Source organism: Herpailurus yagouaroundi, unplaced genomic scaffold (assembly GCF_014898765.1).
Source record: "Herpailurus yagouaroundi ecotype Mexico unplaced genomic scaffold, PumYag 163, whole genome shotgun sequence".
In the NCBI taxonomy this organism is placed as follows: domain Eukaryota; kingdom Metazoa; phylum Chordata; class Mammalia; order Carnivora; family Felidae; genus Herpailurus; species Herpailurus yagouaroundi.
Genome location: NW_024412404.1, coordinates 38,760,515 through 38,779,782, shown reverse-complemented (window position 1 = coordinate 38,779,782; position 19,268 = coordinate 38,760,515). Strand labels below are relative to the sequence as shown.

General features: G+C 46.2%; 1 protein-coding gene across 3 annotated transcripts in view; it reads right to left on the bottom strand.

The window, feature by feature from the left end:
* Positions 1–1,746: 1,746 nt before the first annotated feature.
* Positions 1,747–19,268, bottom strand: part of CNNM1 (cyclin and CBS domain divalent metal cation transport mediator 1) — a 60,025-nt gene continuing 42,503 nt past the window's right edge. For 2 of the 3 annotated variants that reach the window (XM_040486117.1, XM_040486119.1), the window contains 5 exons: positions 17,508–17,671; positions 7,131–7,314; positions 6,830–6,979; positions 5,104–5,205; positions 1,747–4,120 (listed from right to left, as the gene is read on the bottom strand). In XM_040486117.1, the coding sequence (XP_040342051.1) occupies positions 4,041–4,120; positions 5,104–5,205; positions 6,830–6,979; positions 7,131–7,314; positions 17,508–17,671 (680 nt within the window). In that variant the 3' untranslated portion in view covers positions 1,747–4,040. The remainder of the gene's footprint in view (positions 4,121–5,103; positions 5,206–6,829; positions 6,980–7,130; positions 7,315–17,507; positions 17,672–19,268) is intronic. The other variant, XM_040486120.1, reaches the window with a different exon arrangement.

Sequence of the window (19,268 nt, the reverse complement as noted above, 5' to 3'; positions counted from 1 at the left end):
CCTCCCCCCATTTTTCAGTGTTTCTGTACAGGATACGGTTTCCAGATCCTTCAGGATCCAGCTGGATCCCAGGCAGTCGTTCAGAGAACACTGTGTGATTGGGTCTGGTGGGTGTGGACAGATTTGAAGAGATGACCTCACACTCATTTCTTCATTACCTCCTGTCCTATTTTCCTTTCCATCAGTGTTTGTTCTTCCTATTTAAAGATGCTGGTCATTTGTAAGGGAAGACACAAAACCGGGATCAGTAATCCTACCTGCTGTCACTCTTCTGTCATCTTCTCTAAGCACAGCTTTAATCCAGGAATTCTCAACAGGGTATAGTACCTCAAGGGAGCAAAAGAAGTCTGAGAGTAAAATGGTGTGTGGCCCTCCAAAGCACAGTCCTACCCCACAAAGTCTTAGTTCTTAGTATTTCATTTCTCTTGTTAGGGAGAATTTAAATTCAATTTTTCTCTTGGAAGACACTAGTGCAAAAACTGGTTAAAAACACTTCTTTAAACCAGAATGTCCCTATGAAAATGCTGAAATATTTTTTGCATAAAAGAAAGCCCCAATCAGTGGGAATTTGGCTCTCATTCTACCCTGGCATATAGGCTAGTGTTTCAGTGTGTTCCATTGTCCCCATGCTCACCCGAAAAAGGGTTTTGTGTTAAAGTTTGGGAAAAGCTGGGCTTAGTGAGTTCCATAGATTTTGCGGTAGGGCTTCTCAGGGCCTCTTCTGCAGGTGTGCCCTGCGAAGTTCAGAGGTAGGACTGTTTTTTTTTTCCGTTTCCTTTGCTCAGGAGGAGGACACTTACCTCCAGGGCCTGCCACTTCCTGGCTGCGTAACCTTGAGCAAGCCACTTGATGGCTCAGAGCCTGTTTCACAGATTAAAACCTTCACAGGGGGGTTTTGAGACAGAAATGAGTAAATGTATACCTAGCACAATACCTGGCACATAAAGACTTCACCAAAACAGCCGGTGTTTTCATTTATTATTGCTAGTAGGGTTAACAGACTGGAGAGTCTTAAATTGTCCATAGGCCACTAACTGACCTAAGTCTCAAATCCCAACCTTCCTTCCACAAAGATGTTAAATGCCCAAACACACCCTCTTACCTGTCTGGCTGCTCCGTCCTTGCATTAGTTGGTTGAAAAATCAATATGCCTAGCTCTCTCCTGTTCCTTTTCTCAGCCTTTGGTTGGAAAACACTGGATTTGTGCCACTTTGGTTCCTCTCCAGAGGGTCTGCAGAAGGGAGCCAGTGTGGACCAACACATTGTTTCAGGGGCTTTCCCGGGTCTGGCCCCCAAGACCTTGAAGTTGGAAGGTGCCCAGCCCAGTGCCTCACCCATCACATGGGTTCAACAAATGCCAGCCCCTTCTCATTATCGGCTTGGTACTTCCTGTCCTCACACTTGGGCTTCTCATTTGGGTTTTACTTTCCATTGCTGGCATTTGTTCCAGCAAAATCTTACCCATCTGGCCTCCAAAGTAGAGCACCAGTGCTTTCCTGTAACCTTAAGTACAGCTTTGCACCTGGCCTTGAGAGCCTTGCCTCTTGAGGCAGGTGGGCCTCAGGTGAGACCATTCCATGTGTGCTCCGACCCAACCAGCATCTCAAATGTGAAACCGCTTGAGAACTGAGCTATTTCAGGGGCAAGAAAAACATTCCAGGAAAAGCATTTTCATTTTATTTAAAAATTATTTACAATTAAGCCTTCATGAATGCTTTATTTTAAAATCCTTTTTTTTTTTTTTTTAACTTTTTTAACCTGAAGGAAATCTTGGGGAATAGAGTGGGGAATAGGGAGGGGAGTGGTGACAGGCTCCTTTGGGAATTTGCAAAGGGATGGGTGTATGCAACAGCAGTGGCCTGAGCCCCATGGCCTAAGCAATAATGACAGGAAGACTAGCCAGGCAGGCCCCCTTGGGCCAGTGGCCAGCTGGGCAGGAAAATTGCACAATGACCGTTCTGGTTGAAACTCAGTGTTCACCGGTTTGGGTTTGAGGTGCCCGGCACTGAGGGCTGACACTTTGCCAGTTCCTATTAGGCAAGAGTAGGTGTTGGGAGTAGGTGGCAGCTGTGGAATCATCTAGGAGTCATGCACTGCTGAGCCTCAGGCAGAACTGAGCAAGGGGTGAGAAGTCAGGCATACACTGCTGGAAAGAGCATCTCCAGTGGGAAAGTCTTTACTTCCAAATGCTGTGGCACTCTTGTCTGCAACATCTGCTCTGGTTTGGTGGGGAAGCGGGGACAAACGTGTGGGGGTGTGGTATGACACCCTAGGTTGTGCCAAGGATCTTTGAAGACTTCCACTTCTTGGCAGGTCCTAGCTTTCCCCATTGATTTGCTAGACACTAGAGAAGACCACTTGTATCTGTCTCGAACTGCCCACTGTTCACTTCACTCTGCATTGCAGAAACTTTGGGCTGAAAGTTCCACTGAGTTCAAATAGTGGTTTTTAACTCTTTGTGAGTCTGAGACATTTGAGAATCTCATGAAAGCTTTAGCCCTCTGGAAAACACACATAAGAACACATACACTAAATTCTGACAGTCTTACGGGCTTCATAGACCTTCTGAAGTCCAATAATGGAACCCCTGGGGTGACTGACCCCTAAATTAAGAACCCCTGAGTTAAAGATTCCTATGGGTAAGCATTTTCTTTTGAGATGCAAATAACCCAGAGGAATGAATTATCAGTCTCCTTCCCTCTCCGTGTGATTACTGATTGAATGGGTATGGGGGTGTGGGAGTGACAGTTTGGGGGGAAAGAGGGGGTAATCCTGGATAGTATACCCCAGGGGAAGGTTTGGAGATTGAGCAGGCACCACGGGATCACTGGATCCCTGATTGAGGGAACTCAGGGAATGGGAGACAGAAAGGGAGACAGGTGTCCCAAAGACAACCTTCACTTATTTCTACATTTTCCCAAAGGTTGGTTGGCTGTGTGGTTAGTGATCTGTGTGATTAGTGATTTTATTCTTGAATTAGGTATGTGGAGTTATTTCGCCACCTAGTGGCCATACTTGGAATTGACTATGTCCCATCATCCGGGTGAAAAGAGCTCTAGTAAATTCTTGGAGAGAAGTACACTTAGCTGACCTGCTGGGGAGGAGTAAGGGATGGAGTGGGGGGAACAGATGAAAAAGGACAGCGATTCTTCAATGTTCCTGTTTAATGCACATTGAAGTCCCATGAGAGCTTGCATCCTTCTTGGCTGACCTGGGCACTCTTTGGTTTGTCATGGCTATACTTGCTTTAACAGCTTAGAATTTTTCTACATAAGTTTTTGTTTGCTTTGATTTGAACTTAAAACCTGAAATTCCATCTCTGGCTCCCAACTGGGTCTCTGCTCTCTGCTCCTTCTCTTCCAGAGCAGATTTATTGATGGATTGATGACTGCTGATAGGGAGCCAAGAAGATGTGTCCCTGGGCAAGACGGTGACTTGATGTTCCATCTCATTGTCTTTCCATTCCAGCTGAGACACACTTCCCAGGCTGCTAGAATCCTTATCTAACAGGAAACTGGTCACCGACAGTTTTCTGTTCTGTAACATCACATGCCACCTTTGCTGAGTCCCACAGCTCTAAAGTCCTGGAGAAACTCTTGGTGTATCTCCTGAACTGACCTTCATACCTGCTGCTCCAGCTGCCTATACTCCTGTCTGTCGGTGGCGCCTTCTGAGCTAAGCTAAGCATGAAATATGGCATGGGGGGGATCCCAAAGAACAAAAAGGGAGTCGGGTCCCAGAGTGGCATTGTCAGCTTGGGGTCATTTCTTCTCCAGTCCCAGACTGTGCCGTGGAGAAGATCATTTCTAGCATGTTCCACCGGAGGCCCCTCCATCCATGATGGGCACAGCAAGGCTCTGAGTCAAACTGGAGGCAACAAGGGGAAATCTGCCAAACTGACTGCTAGGGGTGAAGAGGTGGTAAGGAAAGCAGAATGCTCTGTCACCTGTGGGAGGCCTCGGGAGACACAGAAGATGGGAGGGTGGGTTCTCCCTCAAAGCTCTTGAATCTCATACACCCAGCAAACACTGTCTGCCCTGTCATGTGATCAGAGGCATTAAATTGGAGTTCTCCTCAGAGGCTCTCTCTCCGTCAGGTGACCTCTTCCTTTTTCGACCACCTGAAAAACAATTTGTAAGGATCAATCTCTGGCTGGGAGGACATTCCTTGATATGGACTCTCTCCAAAACAGATGCGGAAATGGTGGCAAAGCCCTTGACAGTTTTGCAGAAAGTAATCTGCATTGCATCCTGGTGTTGATATCAGCATATTTATATCTACCTGGGATGACATCTCCAAAAAGCCAGGCTAGTGCCAGTGGAATGGAGATTTCCTGAGAGGATTGAGTAAAGCGCAGGTAATGCCTCAGAACCAGGTCTTTCCATCTCCTCAGAACCAGGCCCAACTGCCTGGCAGACACCTCCTGTGAGAAGGCTGGTCTCACAGCCTTTGGTGTTCCATGAGCCAGGGTTTTGGTGGGTGTAGCTGGGGGCCATTCCCACACACCTACGTTCTGTAGCTTGGAAACAACCTTCTTTCTGCATTGGGGCAGGTGGGGTAATCATACAATTGTCCTCAAGGATGGAAGGGCACTGTGTTCCCAGCTCTGTTGTTTTTAGGGAGGAGTATTTTTCTGCTATTGACTTCCTTTCATGAAAGATACTGCTTTCCTTTCTACCGAGTCTCTGGGACACAAATTCTTTCTTTAAAGGACCAGACAGTAAATCTTACAGGTTTTGCAGGCCATTTGGTCCCTGTTGCAACTGCTCAACTCTGCTATTGTGGCCACAGATAACAAATGGGTCTACGATCCAGTAAGTCTTTATTTACAAGAACGGGCAGGAGAGGGAGGCCAGGATTTGGCCGTGGCCATGGCTTGCAGACTCCTGTCCTAGATGACAGCCAACTGAATGGGATGCATCCCCCCCTCCCCCATTATCAAGGGCACAGTACTGGCCCAAGCCCTGTTACAGATTTCCATGATTATACCTCATTAGGTTCCCACAAGGAGTCAATGGTTCTTCCTCCAGGGGTAATATCCTAACATAATTTTTCTACTAACTAGCTGGTGGGAGGCTTTCATCTAAGTGAAGAGCTACTCACTCAAGGTTCTCAGCAGCTTCTTGCCCACGGTTTCCTCAAAGTCGCTACTGCATGGGCTGGTCTCTGTGTCCAGGTTGATATTACAACATTCACTATCTGATGCTGAGAGAAAGGAAAGAAGAAAGAACTCAAGTCTTCCCAACCTACACACCCAGGGATGTAGGAAGGGTGATTCTGAGTGATGTTCCTCAGCAGGTGAAAGTTCAAAACCAGAGCCAAGGCAGCGGTGGCTGTAACAGGAGGGGATGTCCGGGAAGCTGTTGGCTCTCATTAGTTAGCAAAGGGCAGTTTAGTGCCACAAAAGGAACAAAGAGACCAGGAGCGAGAATCTAACAATATAAATGTTATTTGGCAGGAGAGAGATGAAGAGGACAAGATGTTCTCTGTTCAGTATCTTTGCCAGACAAAAAGCACATTTGAGGACCCTGAGGTGGGGATACTTACTCAGACCCTGGGAAATCACAGGACTCAGTAACAATTAAGCACACGTCTGTTATCTTTCCCACCGAACCCAGTGGGGATTTAGAGAGGCACAGAATCTCAAAGCCAGGAAGAGGCCCAGGCCCTTAATACCAGTGAGGTAAGAACCTGACCTGGGAGGCAGAGTGGGGTGGTGGAAACAGCATTGCACGCAAAGGTATGAGGCTGATCCTGCTTTTAGTGCAGTATATAGGCCAGACAAGTCTTTTCTCAGGGCCTCAGGGTCCGCATGCAAGGTCCCTGTGTCATACAAGGAGGATGGACTAGATGAACTCTTATTTTCTCCATTCTTACTCCTTTGATACAATTTCTTGCTACATGATTTAGCTACTGAATTCAGTTGTGAGGGAGAAAAAGAACACCAGTTCTAAATTCCGGTCCTTGCATGGTGCTTATGTATGTCCCAGATATTCTGAGTTAGCCACAAGTTCAAATATATTGTTGTACTGACTGCAAAAATTGATGAGCACTTGTTGGGTCATTGCTCTGGACTCAAGGGGTCTCAGACTATGGACTGGGGCAGGTCTGGGAGGTCAGGTGTGGGGGCACAGGCACTGCTGAAGGCCTGGGGAAGTAGATCTCAGTGGGGCAAGGACAGGAGGATCTCAGGACAGGTGGGACATAGGGAGCTCAGAGCAACACCACTGCCAGGACAGAAACGTTGAGAGACTCAGAGATGATATGCTCTCAGAATTCAGGACAAGTTCTACAGATTACCTCCTCTGGCCCAAAAGAGGGGAAGAGTGCTGCCAGTAAGAGTGCTGGCTGACTGCAGGTTCCTCATCTGTAAGGCAGGTCTCTAAGAACTACCTAATACAGAGCATGGTACCACGCACTGCGATACACCCTCTGTATAAGCTATTTCATTTATGCCCCAAGCTACTTCATGACCTAGCCACCATGGTTTACATCTATTAACATAAGGAAGAAACTTATCTGTTAAGATAAGGAAACAGCATCTTAGGTTAAAGTAACTTGCTGAAAATCACATAGCTCCTAAATGAAGGAGCCAAGATCTGAATCCAGATGGAAACCTAGCTCCTAACACCACCCTACACATGGTCTTCCTGGGAGAATGGATCGACAGGCCTGGTGAGGGGTTGGCACTTAGAAAAGTGTGAGTTTCCCTTCCCTAGCTCACTGTGTGAGGAGGTGGTAATATTACATGGGGGCTGGGGTCCCTCCTTGATTTTCCCCCGGGCCATCCCAGTGCCCGACGGTGACGACCCCAATTGCCCTGCCCGACCTGCTGTCGTAGGAATTGCTGCAGAAGACAGTGAGAGCTGCTGTGTGCTCTGTTCCTCGAGGTCTGTCATTTCTTCCTGGGTGAAGGCCATCTCCTCCATCCTCAGGTACACGACCTCGCCGGGGCTTCTCAGCCCATCTGAGCGGCTGCCTGGGGAGGATAGCAAGTGTGTGCCCATCTGCTCTGGAGAAGACCTGCGGCTCTAACTGCTACAGGATGGCAGCTCTGGGCAGGGTTGAAGGACGAAGGTGGGGCCGCCCTCACCCCGCGGCAGCCCAGCCCATCCACCCAACGGACTTACACGGCAGGCTGTTTCTGTTGCTCAGGAGGGTGATGGCAGGGTCATCCTTGGGGGTCTGGGGTGTACCCCGGGTCGTAGGGGCTTTGGTGGAGTCTCCGTCAGCAAAGGCCTCCATGTCGGGGGACTGGGGTGAGCTGTCCATGTGGCAGGCAGTGAGTGCATTCTGGTACTGCTGCCGAGTGATCTAGAAAGAAGAGGCAGAGAGGGGAGGAAGCTCAAGAGGGGCTGGGCAGAGCCCTCCTTGGATGTGGTCAGCCTCTCCGAGCTCAGAAGCAGCCCTACTAGGGTGCGTTGGAACCCCTGACCTCTGCGGGTGAGGATCCATGAACCGGGTCCTTTCCCAAGCTGTACCAGCCTAGCAGTTGAGGGACAATGAGTCCCCACTGTCATTTTTATTGGCTCTGGACTTCCATGGTGCCCCTGGAGGAGCCAAGCCTTCTCCTGAGCCTCGGAGGAGGTTGGAGGGCACCTTCAGGTAGCAGAGTACTTGCCCATAGAGAAGTTTTAAATACGTGCTTCCACTATTGCCAAGGGACCTCTTCCTAAGGGTCCACAGGGAGTGTAGTGAGGGAAGCTTTGCTGCTCCACGTCCTGCTCTCAGGAAGCTGGATGCTGAGGCCTGGGAGCGCACAGTCATTTCTCATTTGGACTTGGCCCGCCACCGGATGTGGGATCATGCTCCTATGTGGGAAAAGTCCACAGCAGAGGTCTCCGAGCTCCTTCATCAGATCATGGGAGTCTTCCTAGCGACTTTCCTGATGTGTCAAGCCTCACCCACAAGTAAAAGCATCTGGAGAATCAGGCTTAGCCAGACCAGAAGGGAATTCCTGTAATTCCAGGAAGGAAACATGTCTTTTCTGGAATACAGAAAGGTTTATCTGTCATCTCTGTTCTCTGGGTGTATGTTGCAGACTCATGCCTCGCATCCTTGTGTCCAGTAAAAACTAGCTAGTTTTTGTGCCACCCAGGATAGAAATGTGCTACCATGAATCCATGAATGGCACGGGGTGAAAAGTGACAATGGCACATAGTGCCACACCATGTCTTCTCAAGCACTATGGTCACCTCAAATGTTTTCCTCCCTTCTTCACTGCATTTAGCTAGAGAACAGGCAAAACCACACACTGTTCATGTTCCTTCCCTTTCCTTTCGGGGCAGGATTGGTATTACATGTTGGAACAGTAAGGCTGCGTGGCTGGTAATAGGAGAGGGAATGGTTAAGATTTCCACGTTGGAATGGAGGCGGCTTGAAGCTGGTTTGGTATCTGGCAAGGGCTCTTTTAACAGTGGCCCCTTGTCAACTGCCCACTCTCCAGCACCTGCCCTCTAGACCCTCCCTTCCCCGGTGGCTTGGATGCCTGGCCTCCCTGGGGGCTGTGGGTGATGCTCAAACTGAAGTCCTGGAGTCAATCCTAGACAGCTCAGTACTCACATTCTCAGGGGGGTGACTCTCCATCACTTCTGGCTCATCCCACTTCTGCTTTCCTCATACACCTATGTTTCTCCTTTCCTTTCTGTACAGGCTGTTGCTCTGGTCATTTTTATTGAGTATTTTATTCTGCTTTATTATCCTCTGATGTTCTTTCTACATTTTCTAGATCCTATGGTCCTCTAATTACCCCAAAATGTTTAAAAATTTAGCACTCATCCTGAATGTTAGGTTGTAATCTTCACCAAAATATCTAGCCTCGACAACCATTCAGGCAATGTTTTCTCATCATAAAGAGAAATCTTCTATTTCCCCTCAAGTTGGGAACTCATTACTTTGTTGGACATTATCAATCTTTTCTTCTCTAACAAACTTCAGGATGTCTTGCATGAGGATCGAGCAAATTCCAAGCACAACTAATCTAATCACAAAACACCAATTAAGAATGTATGTCTTTTTGCATTTTGTATGGGAGACCCACATGCAGAGATCCCAAGCTTCTAGCTATACTACTGCCCATTAGAAGGGACAAAGATAGTTCTCTTGATAGTTTAAAACCGTTATTCTCAAATTTCAGTATCGGAATTACCCAGAGGCCTCGTTAAAAACAAGATTGCTGGGCCCCATTCTCAGAGTTTCTAATTTGCTAGGTCTGGAGTAGGGCCTGAGAGTTTGCAGGTCTAACGAGTCCTCGGGTGATGCTGATGCAGCTGGTTTGGAGACTGCACTCTGAGCACCACTGACTTAAGACCTAGTTAAAATCAAACACAGTCCTCCTACTCAGGTTTTGAATCCTTTAAAGGATTCAAATGGATAAAGTGGCAAAGTGTTAACTGGCTTTGATATTTTTCAGGCCCAAATGGCATGTTCTCTGCTTTATGGCATGCAACGATGGGGGTCTCAACTTAGCATTTGTCTAAAGTCTTCAATAGATTCAATGTTACTGTAGACTTTTACAGCCCCCTTTGTTGGGAAGTGAGAAATCAGGTTCCAAAATTTCCCCAAGAGATGTCAACTCTGGAGCCTACCCTCAGACTAAAACCTTACCTTGAGTCAATCACAGAACATCAGGCGTGTATTAGAGATTTCACCATCAATTGACTGTGATGCTGCCCATACTGATGGTTCAGGGACTTGCAGTGTTTCAGAGAAAGGATCAAAGTGACACGCTAATTATTCATGCCTCCCGGGACAGTGGTTCTCAACCTTGGCAGCACATTTGAGTCACTTGGGAAGCTTTAAGATATCCTGATACCCAGGCAACACCCTTAAGCAATTATATCCAAATCTCTGAGAGTGGGGCACAGACATCTGGATTATTTAAAGCTCCCCAGGTGATCCCAATGCACACCACGGGTGAGTCCAATGCTCTGGACTCTTGGAAATGCCCCTGTAACCAATTATTATTTTTTTTTTTAAATTTTTTTTTTCAACGTTTATTTCTTTTTGGGACAGAGAGAGACAGAGCATGAACGGGCGAGGGGCAGAGAGAGAGGGAGACACAGAATCGGAAACAGGCTCCAGGCTCTGAGCCATCAGCCCAGAGCCCGACGCGGGGCTCGAACTCACGGACCGCGAGATCATGACCTGGCTGAAGTCGGACGCTTAACCGACTGCGCCACCCAGGCGCCCCTAACCAATTATTATCTACACTCCCCTTAATAGTTGCCTTCACTGATGTTTGATTTTCATAGTGGACCCCCAGCTTGCATACAGGGCTGAACTAAAAAAAAAAAAGCTCCATATGAAGAACATAAACTGGCAAAACTTGCAGATGAGGCCAATATGTACTATTTTTTTCTGATGTCTTCCATAGTCCTATAGTAATCCATTTGATAAATACTTCAAGAAATTACTGCCAGGAAAAAGTTCCTTTCTCTAGAAAAATGATATACTTGATGAGAACACAAATGTCCACTATGTTTGCCCTCTTTGCTTTTAGGACCAGGAAGCTCACAGATTAATTTATTATTTACTTACAGTAACAAACTCATGCCTTATTGCTTTTTCACCGAATTGGTTTGCAATTTCTTTTTAATTTCTTATTTAAAATATTATATATCATTTTTGGAATCATATATATTACTGGAAGTGCTATCAATTTCATAAAAGAGATGGAACTGATATTAGGTTTTAGGATGTGGGTGGGAGGTCTAGTGCTAGTGCTACTAACCCATAAGAGCTTGCTCTTGCAGGTAGAGGTTGGGATTGGAGGGTGGAACCTTCCATCCATAGGGTATATTATGGCTTACAGAGCACTTGGGTATGTGTTACCCCTTTGCTCTTCATAGTGACTGTGTTGGGTAGGCATGAGGGCTCTTTTGATCCCCATTTTACAAATAAGAAAATGAGGTCCAGAAATGTTGAGGGATTGCCTCAAGTTTGACAGTTAGCAAGCTTTCAGAGTCCTAGCCAGGGCACTGTCTCCACTGTACGGGTTTTGCCTGGGAAAGTGCTATTCACTCATGGGAGCCAGGGAGGTGGCAGGGGAAGTGAGACTATGAAGCTCCAAGTTTTCAGAGGGAGAAACTCCAGTGGTGCCCCTAACAATGGTGCCCCTGTAACCTGGATATTGGTAGTTTAAAGGCCTTTAGTCTTGCTCTTCAGGGACAACGATCTCACCCTGGGCTCTGCACTGTGAGTGGGTGTGCCTGGCTGCACTAGGCTGTCTTTTACAATCCTTTAGAGGAGGTGTCCCAATAACTGCTTTGTAGCTTGGGCTCTATAGGCATCTGATGACCGAAAGCCAGCTGGCACACAACTGGAACCAGTGTCACCATCAAACCCAATTCTCTAATGTGTCCATGGGCTTCCCAAAGGTGGAGCTTTCTTTAGAGTCTTACAGGTTCTTTTGGCTTAAAGGACAGAAACATTTCCTAAACGACTCTTGATAAGCTCACCAGAGTACTTGATATTACTCTTTTCGGGTTAACTAGTTTAGATTTGGCTTCTAGTTTAGTCCCAGTGTTGCCACTTTCAAGCTGGCCTGTAACAGAGGCCCAGTGATAATGAGATAACGCCACTGAACCTGCCATCCAACTGTTAGAAATGACTGTTTAAAACACGTCCACATCGATCTCTCACAAGTTAGCTCTATAATGGGCATACATTTCGAAGAAAGGCATCAAATCTATCATCATCTCATTTCATCTAAACTGTGCATGGCACATCATGAGGTGGGGAAGGGGCAGGAGCAATGGTCCCTCTGCCCCCGGAGTAGGAGTGAGTGGAGGTGTTGTCAAGGCAGGATGAGGTCTTAGGGAAGTAAATCCGTAACTAAGAAAATAAAGTGAAAGAAAAAGTAGGGGAAGGAAGGAGATTCCAAGTAGGGACAATGACAAAAGGAAGATGGAGAGGCAGAGATGATGAGTGAAGGGAAGACGGGAGGAAGGGAGAAGGAAGGGGGTGTGTTCTTGTTTGACTGTGAGATGGATTTATGGGCTCAGTTGGGACATTAGCTGTTCTGCCCAAGCTAGAAGCCTCTCAGGAGTGTTGCAAAGTACTGTATTTAGTTTATTTCTGGACAGGTTCTGTCCAGGCCACATGCACAGTGAGCTGTACCATTCTCTCTTTGTTCTTAAGAAAAAGTGATATGTCCCTTCAGGAACCTGGGAGCAAGGATCCGGGAACTCTAACCCTCTTTAAGCATTGTTCTGGAGCCAAAGAACGATCTGGGAATAAAACATTACATCTGGTAACAATCCTGAGTAAATGTACTCCTTCCTTATAAGGTACTGAGTTCCGTGTCATGGAGGCATTCACACAGATGTTAAATAACCACTTGTCAATGATGTTAGAGGGAAGATTCAGACAGCTATGGCCAGGACCTAACATTAGAGGGAAGACGCATGGTTCTGCGTAGGGGGAGCAGGGTGGTTGCCCAGTACAGGGGTAGGGGCAGAGCTTGGGGGCGGGCCTATACTGTTGGTGGATGGTTGTATAGAAGGAAAGGTACTACCCACTAGTTACCTTCTCCCTAAGTCTCACAGCCTTGTTTTCACAATGCTTCCTCTTTTTAAATATATATATTAAAAAAACCCATAATCATAAACTACTGACATGTCAATCTGTCGCCTTGAAAGAAATTGTTGATGAGGCACCACTCTAGAAAATGTGTTCAGGAAACAAACTCTCACCAGCTGCATTTTCTAGATTCAAGCATTACTGTTTTTTTTTAATTCAGTTCTTTTATTGTTACTATTTTTTCACATTTTTGATTCAAGCATCACTTTTCATCACCTTGCTTCTCTTGTTCAACCATGTGAGAATTTCTTACTATCTAAAACAGTACTGTCCAGTAGAAATATAATGAGTTGCATAAGTAATTGAAAACTCTCTTGTCACATTAAAAATAAGTAAAAACAAATAGAGGGAATTAATTTTAATAGTGTTTTTTTAAGCCAACATATCCAAAACAATTTCACTTCAACACAGAATCAATATAAAAGTATTAATGAGGAATTTTGCATTCTGTGTTTGTACTAAGTCCTTGGAATCCAACGTGTACTTTGCATGCACGGCACATTGATTTGGATGAACCACAGTGTGTTTGGCAGCCCCATGTGGCTACTGGCTACTATGTTGGGCAGCAGAGGTCTAGCAGATCAACCTGAATCTCTCTGCCCAGTTCTGATAATCCGGCCTTGTGCCCAATGGTGCTCCCACTGCTCGCACACGCAGAACCACTGGGCCAGCCCAGCTTCTCTCTTCACACTCCCTTGAATGCACTGTGCTTACTCATCTTCCATACGCCTGTTTATTGGTATCCCTCTTCCTGTTCTTTCCTAATTCTTAAAGGTCTGGTCCATTCGCAGCAATACAGTGCTTAAAATAAGTGTCACACAAACTCTTAATCAATTAGATACTACCCTGCTTTGGTCACTATTGCTTAACCTACATTTCTTCTCTCTTACTAGATTTTAAACTCATTAGGCAGAGGATATGTTTTACATTTCTTAGTATAGCCACTGGTGTCTAGATCCCTCGTTAATGCTCAACCTACTGCTTGGCTCATTGAGGAAGTCAAACCACTGCTCAAAAGCCAACATGTTTTTATTCTCTCTTTATTGCTGTAGATACAGGCATTTCTTAGTGCAGCTTGAGTTCAAATTGTCTTCTCTTACACAGCAGCCAGTTAGGAACTCAAGCATCCTCTAAATTACAAAGGAATGGAGACCTGTTTACCTTGAAACTAACCGAAGTAACTGTACACTTTTGGACATTTTGAGTTGGCAGCCAACGTGTCCAGAAGTTAACCTTCAACCAGTGTGATGACTCCTATCATTTAATGAAGTTCATCTCTCACAACACCATCTTGCAATTTAGGGATTCTGCCACCAGATGGTGTTGGGGTATTTTGGTCACGGTTACACAATCTAGACTATAAGACATCGGCCAAATAGTCTTAGTTTAATGATGATATTTACCAAAAGCATTGTTAAAAAATTTATAAGGATTCTTTGGTACCTTCATTCATAATTTACTAACTATGACTAATCATGGCTTTAATATCTCTCCCAGATAATCGTTAGACACAACTTTCTAATTTTGAAGCTTATCTTAAAGTCAAATTACTTCTGGACTTAATAACGTTCTGGAACTTTTGTTGGACATGAAAACCCCTTGCAAGCTCTCCATGCAGCCAATCACAGGAGCCTGGGCCGTGAGGACACCTCTCTTCAACAGTCTTTAGCTTCCTCAAAAGCTCCCCCTCTGTTAAAAAGGTAGGGGGGCAGGTGGGTGAGGGGAATAAAAGGGCAGCCCTAACAAGTCTATTACATCAGCAGAAGGGAATTTTCAACTCTAGTCTAAGGCATCAACTTAACTTATATATACATATATATATATATATATGTATATATATATATACATACATATATATAAATAAACAAACAAACAAGTGCACGTTCAAACAAGAGCTTGAACTCCCAAAGTTCCCTTCTATAGAATTGTTACAATTGAAGTTTTTAAGAGACTGGGACAAGGATTTGAAGGAGGTTTCTGAATAATACTTTAATTGGTTTCTAACCTCCCCTCAACTTCTACTTTTGACATTTAGTCTTCTCAATGTCAACATGTTGAGGTGGGAAAAGGGACCATGTTCTGTGCCACTTAGCCGCCCTGGGTCACAGCAAAGTCCTCTGGCCTGACCAAAAGGATGACACCTGCACCTGAGAACTGACCTCGGGTTTGGGGTTCTCAACATCAGGAAAGACACTTCCCTTTTATGTTCCTCATTAGCTGTAGAATGTCCCCTTTCCTTATGTTCTAGGCATGGATATCCATGAGCTCATCTGTAAGTTTCAAAAAAAATCCTTACAAACTCCATGCCAGGTATTCATCTTAACACATTCCTCTTTGTGGAGCTGTCCAATACATCCCCTGAAAGTGCTCCCCAATCCAGGCACACCTAGACATGTTCCAGAAAACTCTGGGCTCACCAGTTGATCATTAAATAGGATGCCTCAAATTCTCATTCATTCTCCTCCCCAAACCAGCAAGCAAAATCTTCATATTGATTTCCTAAACTTAGGATGTAAATAACATTAGGGACTGAAAGTCTATGTCGCTCCCCGCCCCAAATTCCCATGCTGAAATCTTAACCCCCAGCGAGATGACATGTGGAGGGGGCACCTTTGGAAGAAGTTAGGTCCTGAGGGTGGAGTGATTGCGAATGGACTTAAAGTGTCCTAATAGGAAGACCGCTTGCCTCCTGTCTCTGTCTCTTCCCCCATGTAAGGATACAAGGAGAAGATGGTTATCTGCAAACCAGAATGTGGGCTCTCACCAGACACTGGATCTGCTGGTTCCTTGAACTTGGACTTCCAGCCTCCAGGACTGTGGGAAAGAAGTGTTTGTTGTTGAAGCCACCCAGTCTATGACTATTTGTTATGGCAGCCTGAACTAAGACAAATGTGAAGACCTAAGAAACAAACTTAATTGAAAATTCCCAGTGCACTTATAGTAGAATTAAGTGCCTTCCTCTGGCTTAAGGATGCCAGACAACATTGCTGCTGACCGTCCACTGTCATTTCATGCTGGCCTCTGTCTTTGCACGCTGCGTACCAGCACTCAGATCCGCGAACCACTGAGCTCTTTCCTGCCTCTGTGGCTTCTCTCTTGAACATTCTCCTCCCCTCCCCTTTCAGGTCCCAGAAAAAATGTCGTTTTGTCAGTCTGCTCTGATAACCATTCCTAAAGGAAACCCCTTGCCAGCTCTGCCCAATCACTGTTTATCCCACTACCTTGTTTGTTACCTTCCTAGCCTTTATCACTACCTGAAATTAGGTTCTTCATGATGCGGTTACTTGTTTATTCTCTCTGTCCCCCTCCTAGCACAGAAACTCTAGGAAGGCAGGAGCTTATGGTCTTGTTCACCATAGTATCTTGTCAATATCAAGCACAGAGTAGGTATTCAGTCAATATTTGTTGAACCGCTTACTCATATTGTGACTTTCAAGTTCTTTTTCCACAAACCGTGTGACCAGTACTACAAGCCAGGAAGAGCTAGCCCAGTAGAGTTTCTCTGTTCTCATTTTTTTCCTACCTCCACTTCTGAGGAAGGCCTGCAATGAGAGGGCTTCAGGACAAGGAGGCAGGGAGGAGAATCATGGACTTCAGTTTTCTGACGTTTAACTTTAGTGTCACATTAGATTCGTTAAGTGGCCCCAGTCACACACACCCATGAGTATTGCTGGGTTAGTAGCCACAAGTTATTTCTTCCTGGGGTTCCTTCAACTCTGATTTCCCACAACTCTTCCTAAAGACTGGGGTTTTGAGGGTTTGGACTCTGGAGACAGACAGACTGAATTCCAAAGCTTGGCTCTGCGACTCACCAGCCATATGACCTTAGACCCCTCAAGCTCCAATGTCTTCATGTCTAAAATGGTTATGACAGTAGTACCTACCTGACAGGGTGGTGATCAGACAACCTGGATCATTCAGACAAAGGAGTCCCAAAGCGCATGCACAGAGCACCCCACAAAGTTATTATCCCACCCCACCTTCCAGGCTCAGTCCCTCCCTTTGGTAACTTTCTATCTTTATGTTTCTATCTTCACCTCAGGGTATCTGCAGAGTTCTGGAACACAGAAAGCCAGGCAGTGCACACTGCTCTCAAATTATCAGAGCTTGTGTTCTGGACAGAAGGAGAGAACCTCCTCCCTCCTTTGTGATAAATATATCTCTCATAATCCAGCCTGCGACTGGACAAGATATACCAACTCAATTCATTGGGTGTTTTGTTGGACTTGGATAAATGGGGCTCACTCCAGGCATGTAACAGTTTGCAGAATGCTAGCAAATAAAACCTATCAAAGCACGAGAAGGAGGACATTTTAGAAGGTTTCTGTGCAATACCAATCTTAATGTGAGGTATGAAGCAATGGCCCCCCTACCCTTTAACTACAAGGCAATGAGCACTGTGGCCTCTCTCTCCTGCATGTGCAAAGTGATGGATGTTCCGAGCTCCACTGAGCTCAGTGATTGCTAAGGGTGTAATGGTTACACAAAGGGTTTTTGCTTAACATACCTGCCAAATTGCATTTTAGACTTGAAACAGAAAGACATAAAAATATACTATCTTATGGAAAATCACAGCATGGTTTCTTCCATATACTTGGTTTATTAATCACCTGCAAATTTATCTCGGAAAAAACAAATCAACCTGGTGGCAATGGCAGGGGGTTCAAAAGAAACAGTTCACTGGCAACTTGTCTCAGGCAACCTAATTCCACACTGGTTTATGCCTCAGTTTCCCCACACAAAAAATGGGGATCAGGAGATCTTAAAAGAGTGACAAATTAGTAATCAAGCTAACCAAAACCAGGGCCCTTGTAAAACCAGGGAACAATTAGCACCCAGCGTTATCTTGGCGCATTGGATTGCACATCCTGTCCTGCTTCCCCAGCCGGCTGGCAAGCCGGGGATGGCCCTCCCGGGACAGTTACCTTCACAAATTGCACATCGCTGAGGATGTGCACTGAGTAGTCGGGAGTGTAGAGGTTGTTGCTGCTGCTGCACAGCTGGGTGTTGCTCCCCCCAAAGTCACTGCGCTCGCGGTTTGGAGACTCAGAGCGGTTCAACCCGCTGCAGCGAGAAGGGGACCGGTTTACTGCAGACAGTGAGGGAGAGGTGAGGGAGAAAAGGCAAGGAGAGGAGGCGGGTGGGGAGAAAAGACAGGAGAACAGAAAGAGCGATGGGGAGAGGGAGGGGGAGAGAGAGAGAGAGAAAGAGAGAGAGAGAGAGAGAGGTGTTGTTTACTAAGGGCCCACAGGACTTCTAGGGGGTGGTAGAACCAGACCCTCACCCTTCCCGTCAGAGCCCAGATGCTCAGTTTGTTACAGGAACTCACGGCTCCACTCTGCACAGGCTCCTCCTGCTCCCCACAACGTCCACCAGGGAGGGGCTGGGGCAGAGGGGTCCACAGCCTTTCTCAGTTCTGGTCTTTGGGTTAAGTGCTGGAGATGAGGACCGAGCTGTGAGCGTGGTTAGCTACTCCAAAGCATGAGATCCTCTATCAGGATATAAACTCTGTTCACGAACCTTATTTTACAAAGGCGAAGGCCTTGGGTTTGACAGCACATAGAACCAACCCTTGCCATGGTGAGCCATTTTGTCAGGGATAACTCAGGTCTGCCCTAACACTGTCAGGACACTGGACAAACGGAGAGCCACAGACCTATTCAATCACATGGGTACCTATTCAAATCACATGAATAAACTGTTAAAATCTGTTCTATCCTTGTCCTTGACAATTATACCTTCATAATATAACGTAACGTAACGTAACGTAACGTAACGTAACGTAACGTAACCTGGAAGGCCAAATCCAACTCCTTAGAGTTTTCTGCTAAAATATAAAACATCGGGGCGCCTGGGTGGCGCAGTCGGTTAAGCGTCCGACTTCAGCCAGGTCACGATCTCGCGGTCCGTGAGTTCGAGCCCCGCGTCGGGCTCTGGGCTGATGGCTCAGAGCCTGGAGCCTGTTTCCGATTCTGTGTCTCCCTTTCTCTCTCTCTGCCCCTCCCCTGTTCATGCTCTGTCTCTCTCTGTCCCAAAAATAAATAAACGTTGAAAAAAAAATTTAAAATATAAAACATAAAACAGGGTTGTATGGGGACAAAGCCCCTACCCTAGGGGCTTCCCAGCCTCCTTATCCGCCCCACCCTGCCCCCACCGGGAAGGTGAGGAATTTCAGGATTCTGTATCTGAAATGTGGTCCTGAAGGAAGAACAAGGGCTCTCAGTGGGCGCATCTCTTTGGCCGTATGAACTCCTCACCTACACGGAGGGCTGGGACTAAGAAGGACTAAACGAGGGTCCTCTAAAGTGTGTCTAGGGCAGGATTCCATCTAGGCCTAAGTGGGGGTGGGGGAACAGAATACTGAAATAACCCCCAGGACTTCTGTCAAAGGCATCTCAATGTTCAGAGTCAGTTTTGTTTTGTTTTGCTTTTTTGTTTTTTTAACCACTTTCAAGAACCATTCCTAGGAAAAGTTCAATTAAGACCACATCACTTGGTTTCAAAATGGATTGTGTGATCTTCCCCAGATCAATGGAAGAGAGGGTCTTGTGGTGACCCTAGCAGAATCTCAACCGCAGAATAAACCTGAAGGAGAGACTGTCAAGCCCCCTCCACCCCTCTGCTTCCCAACAAATGCCACTCTGCATTTCTTCCCAGAAAGGGGAGGGTGTGCCGTCAGCCTCTCC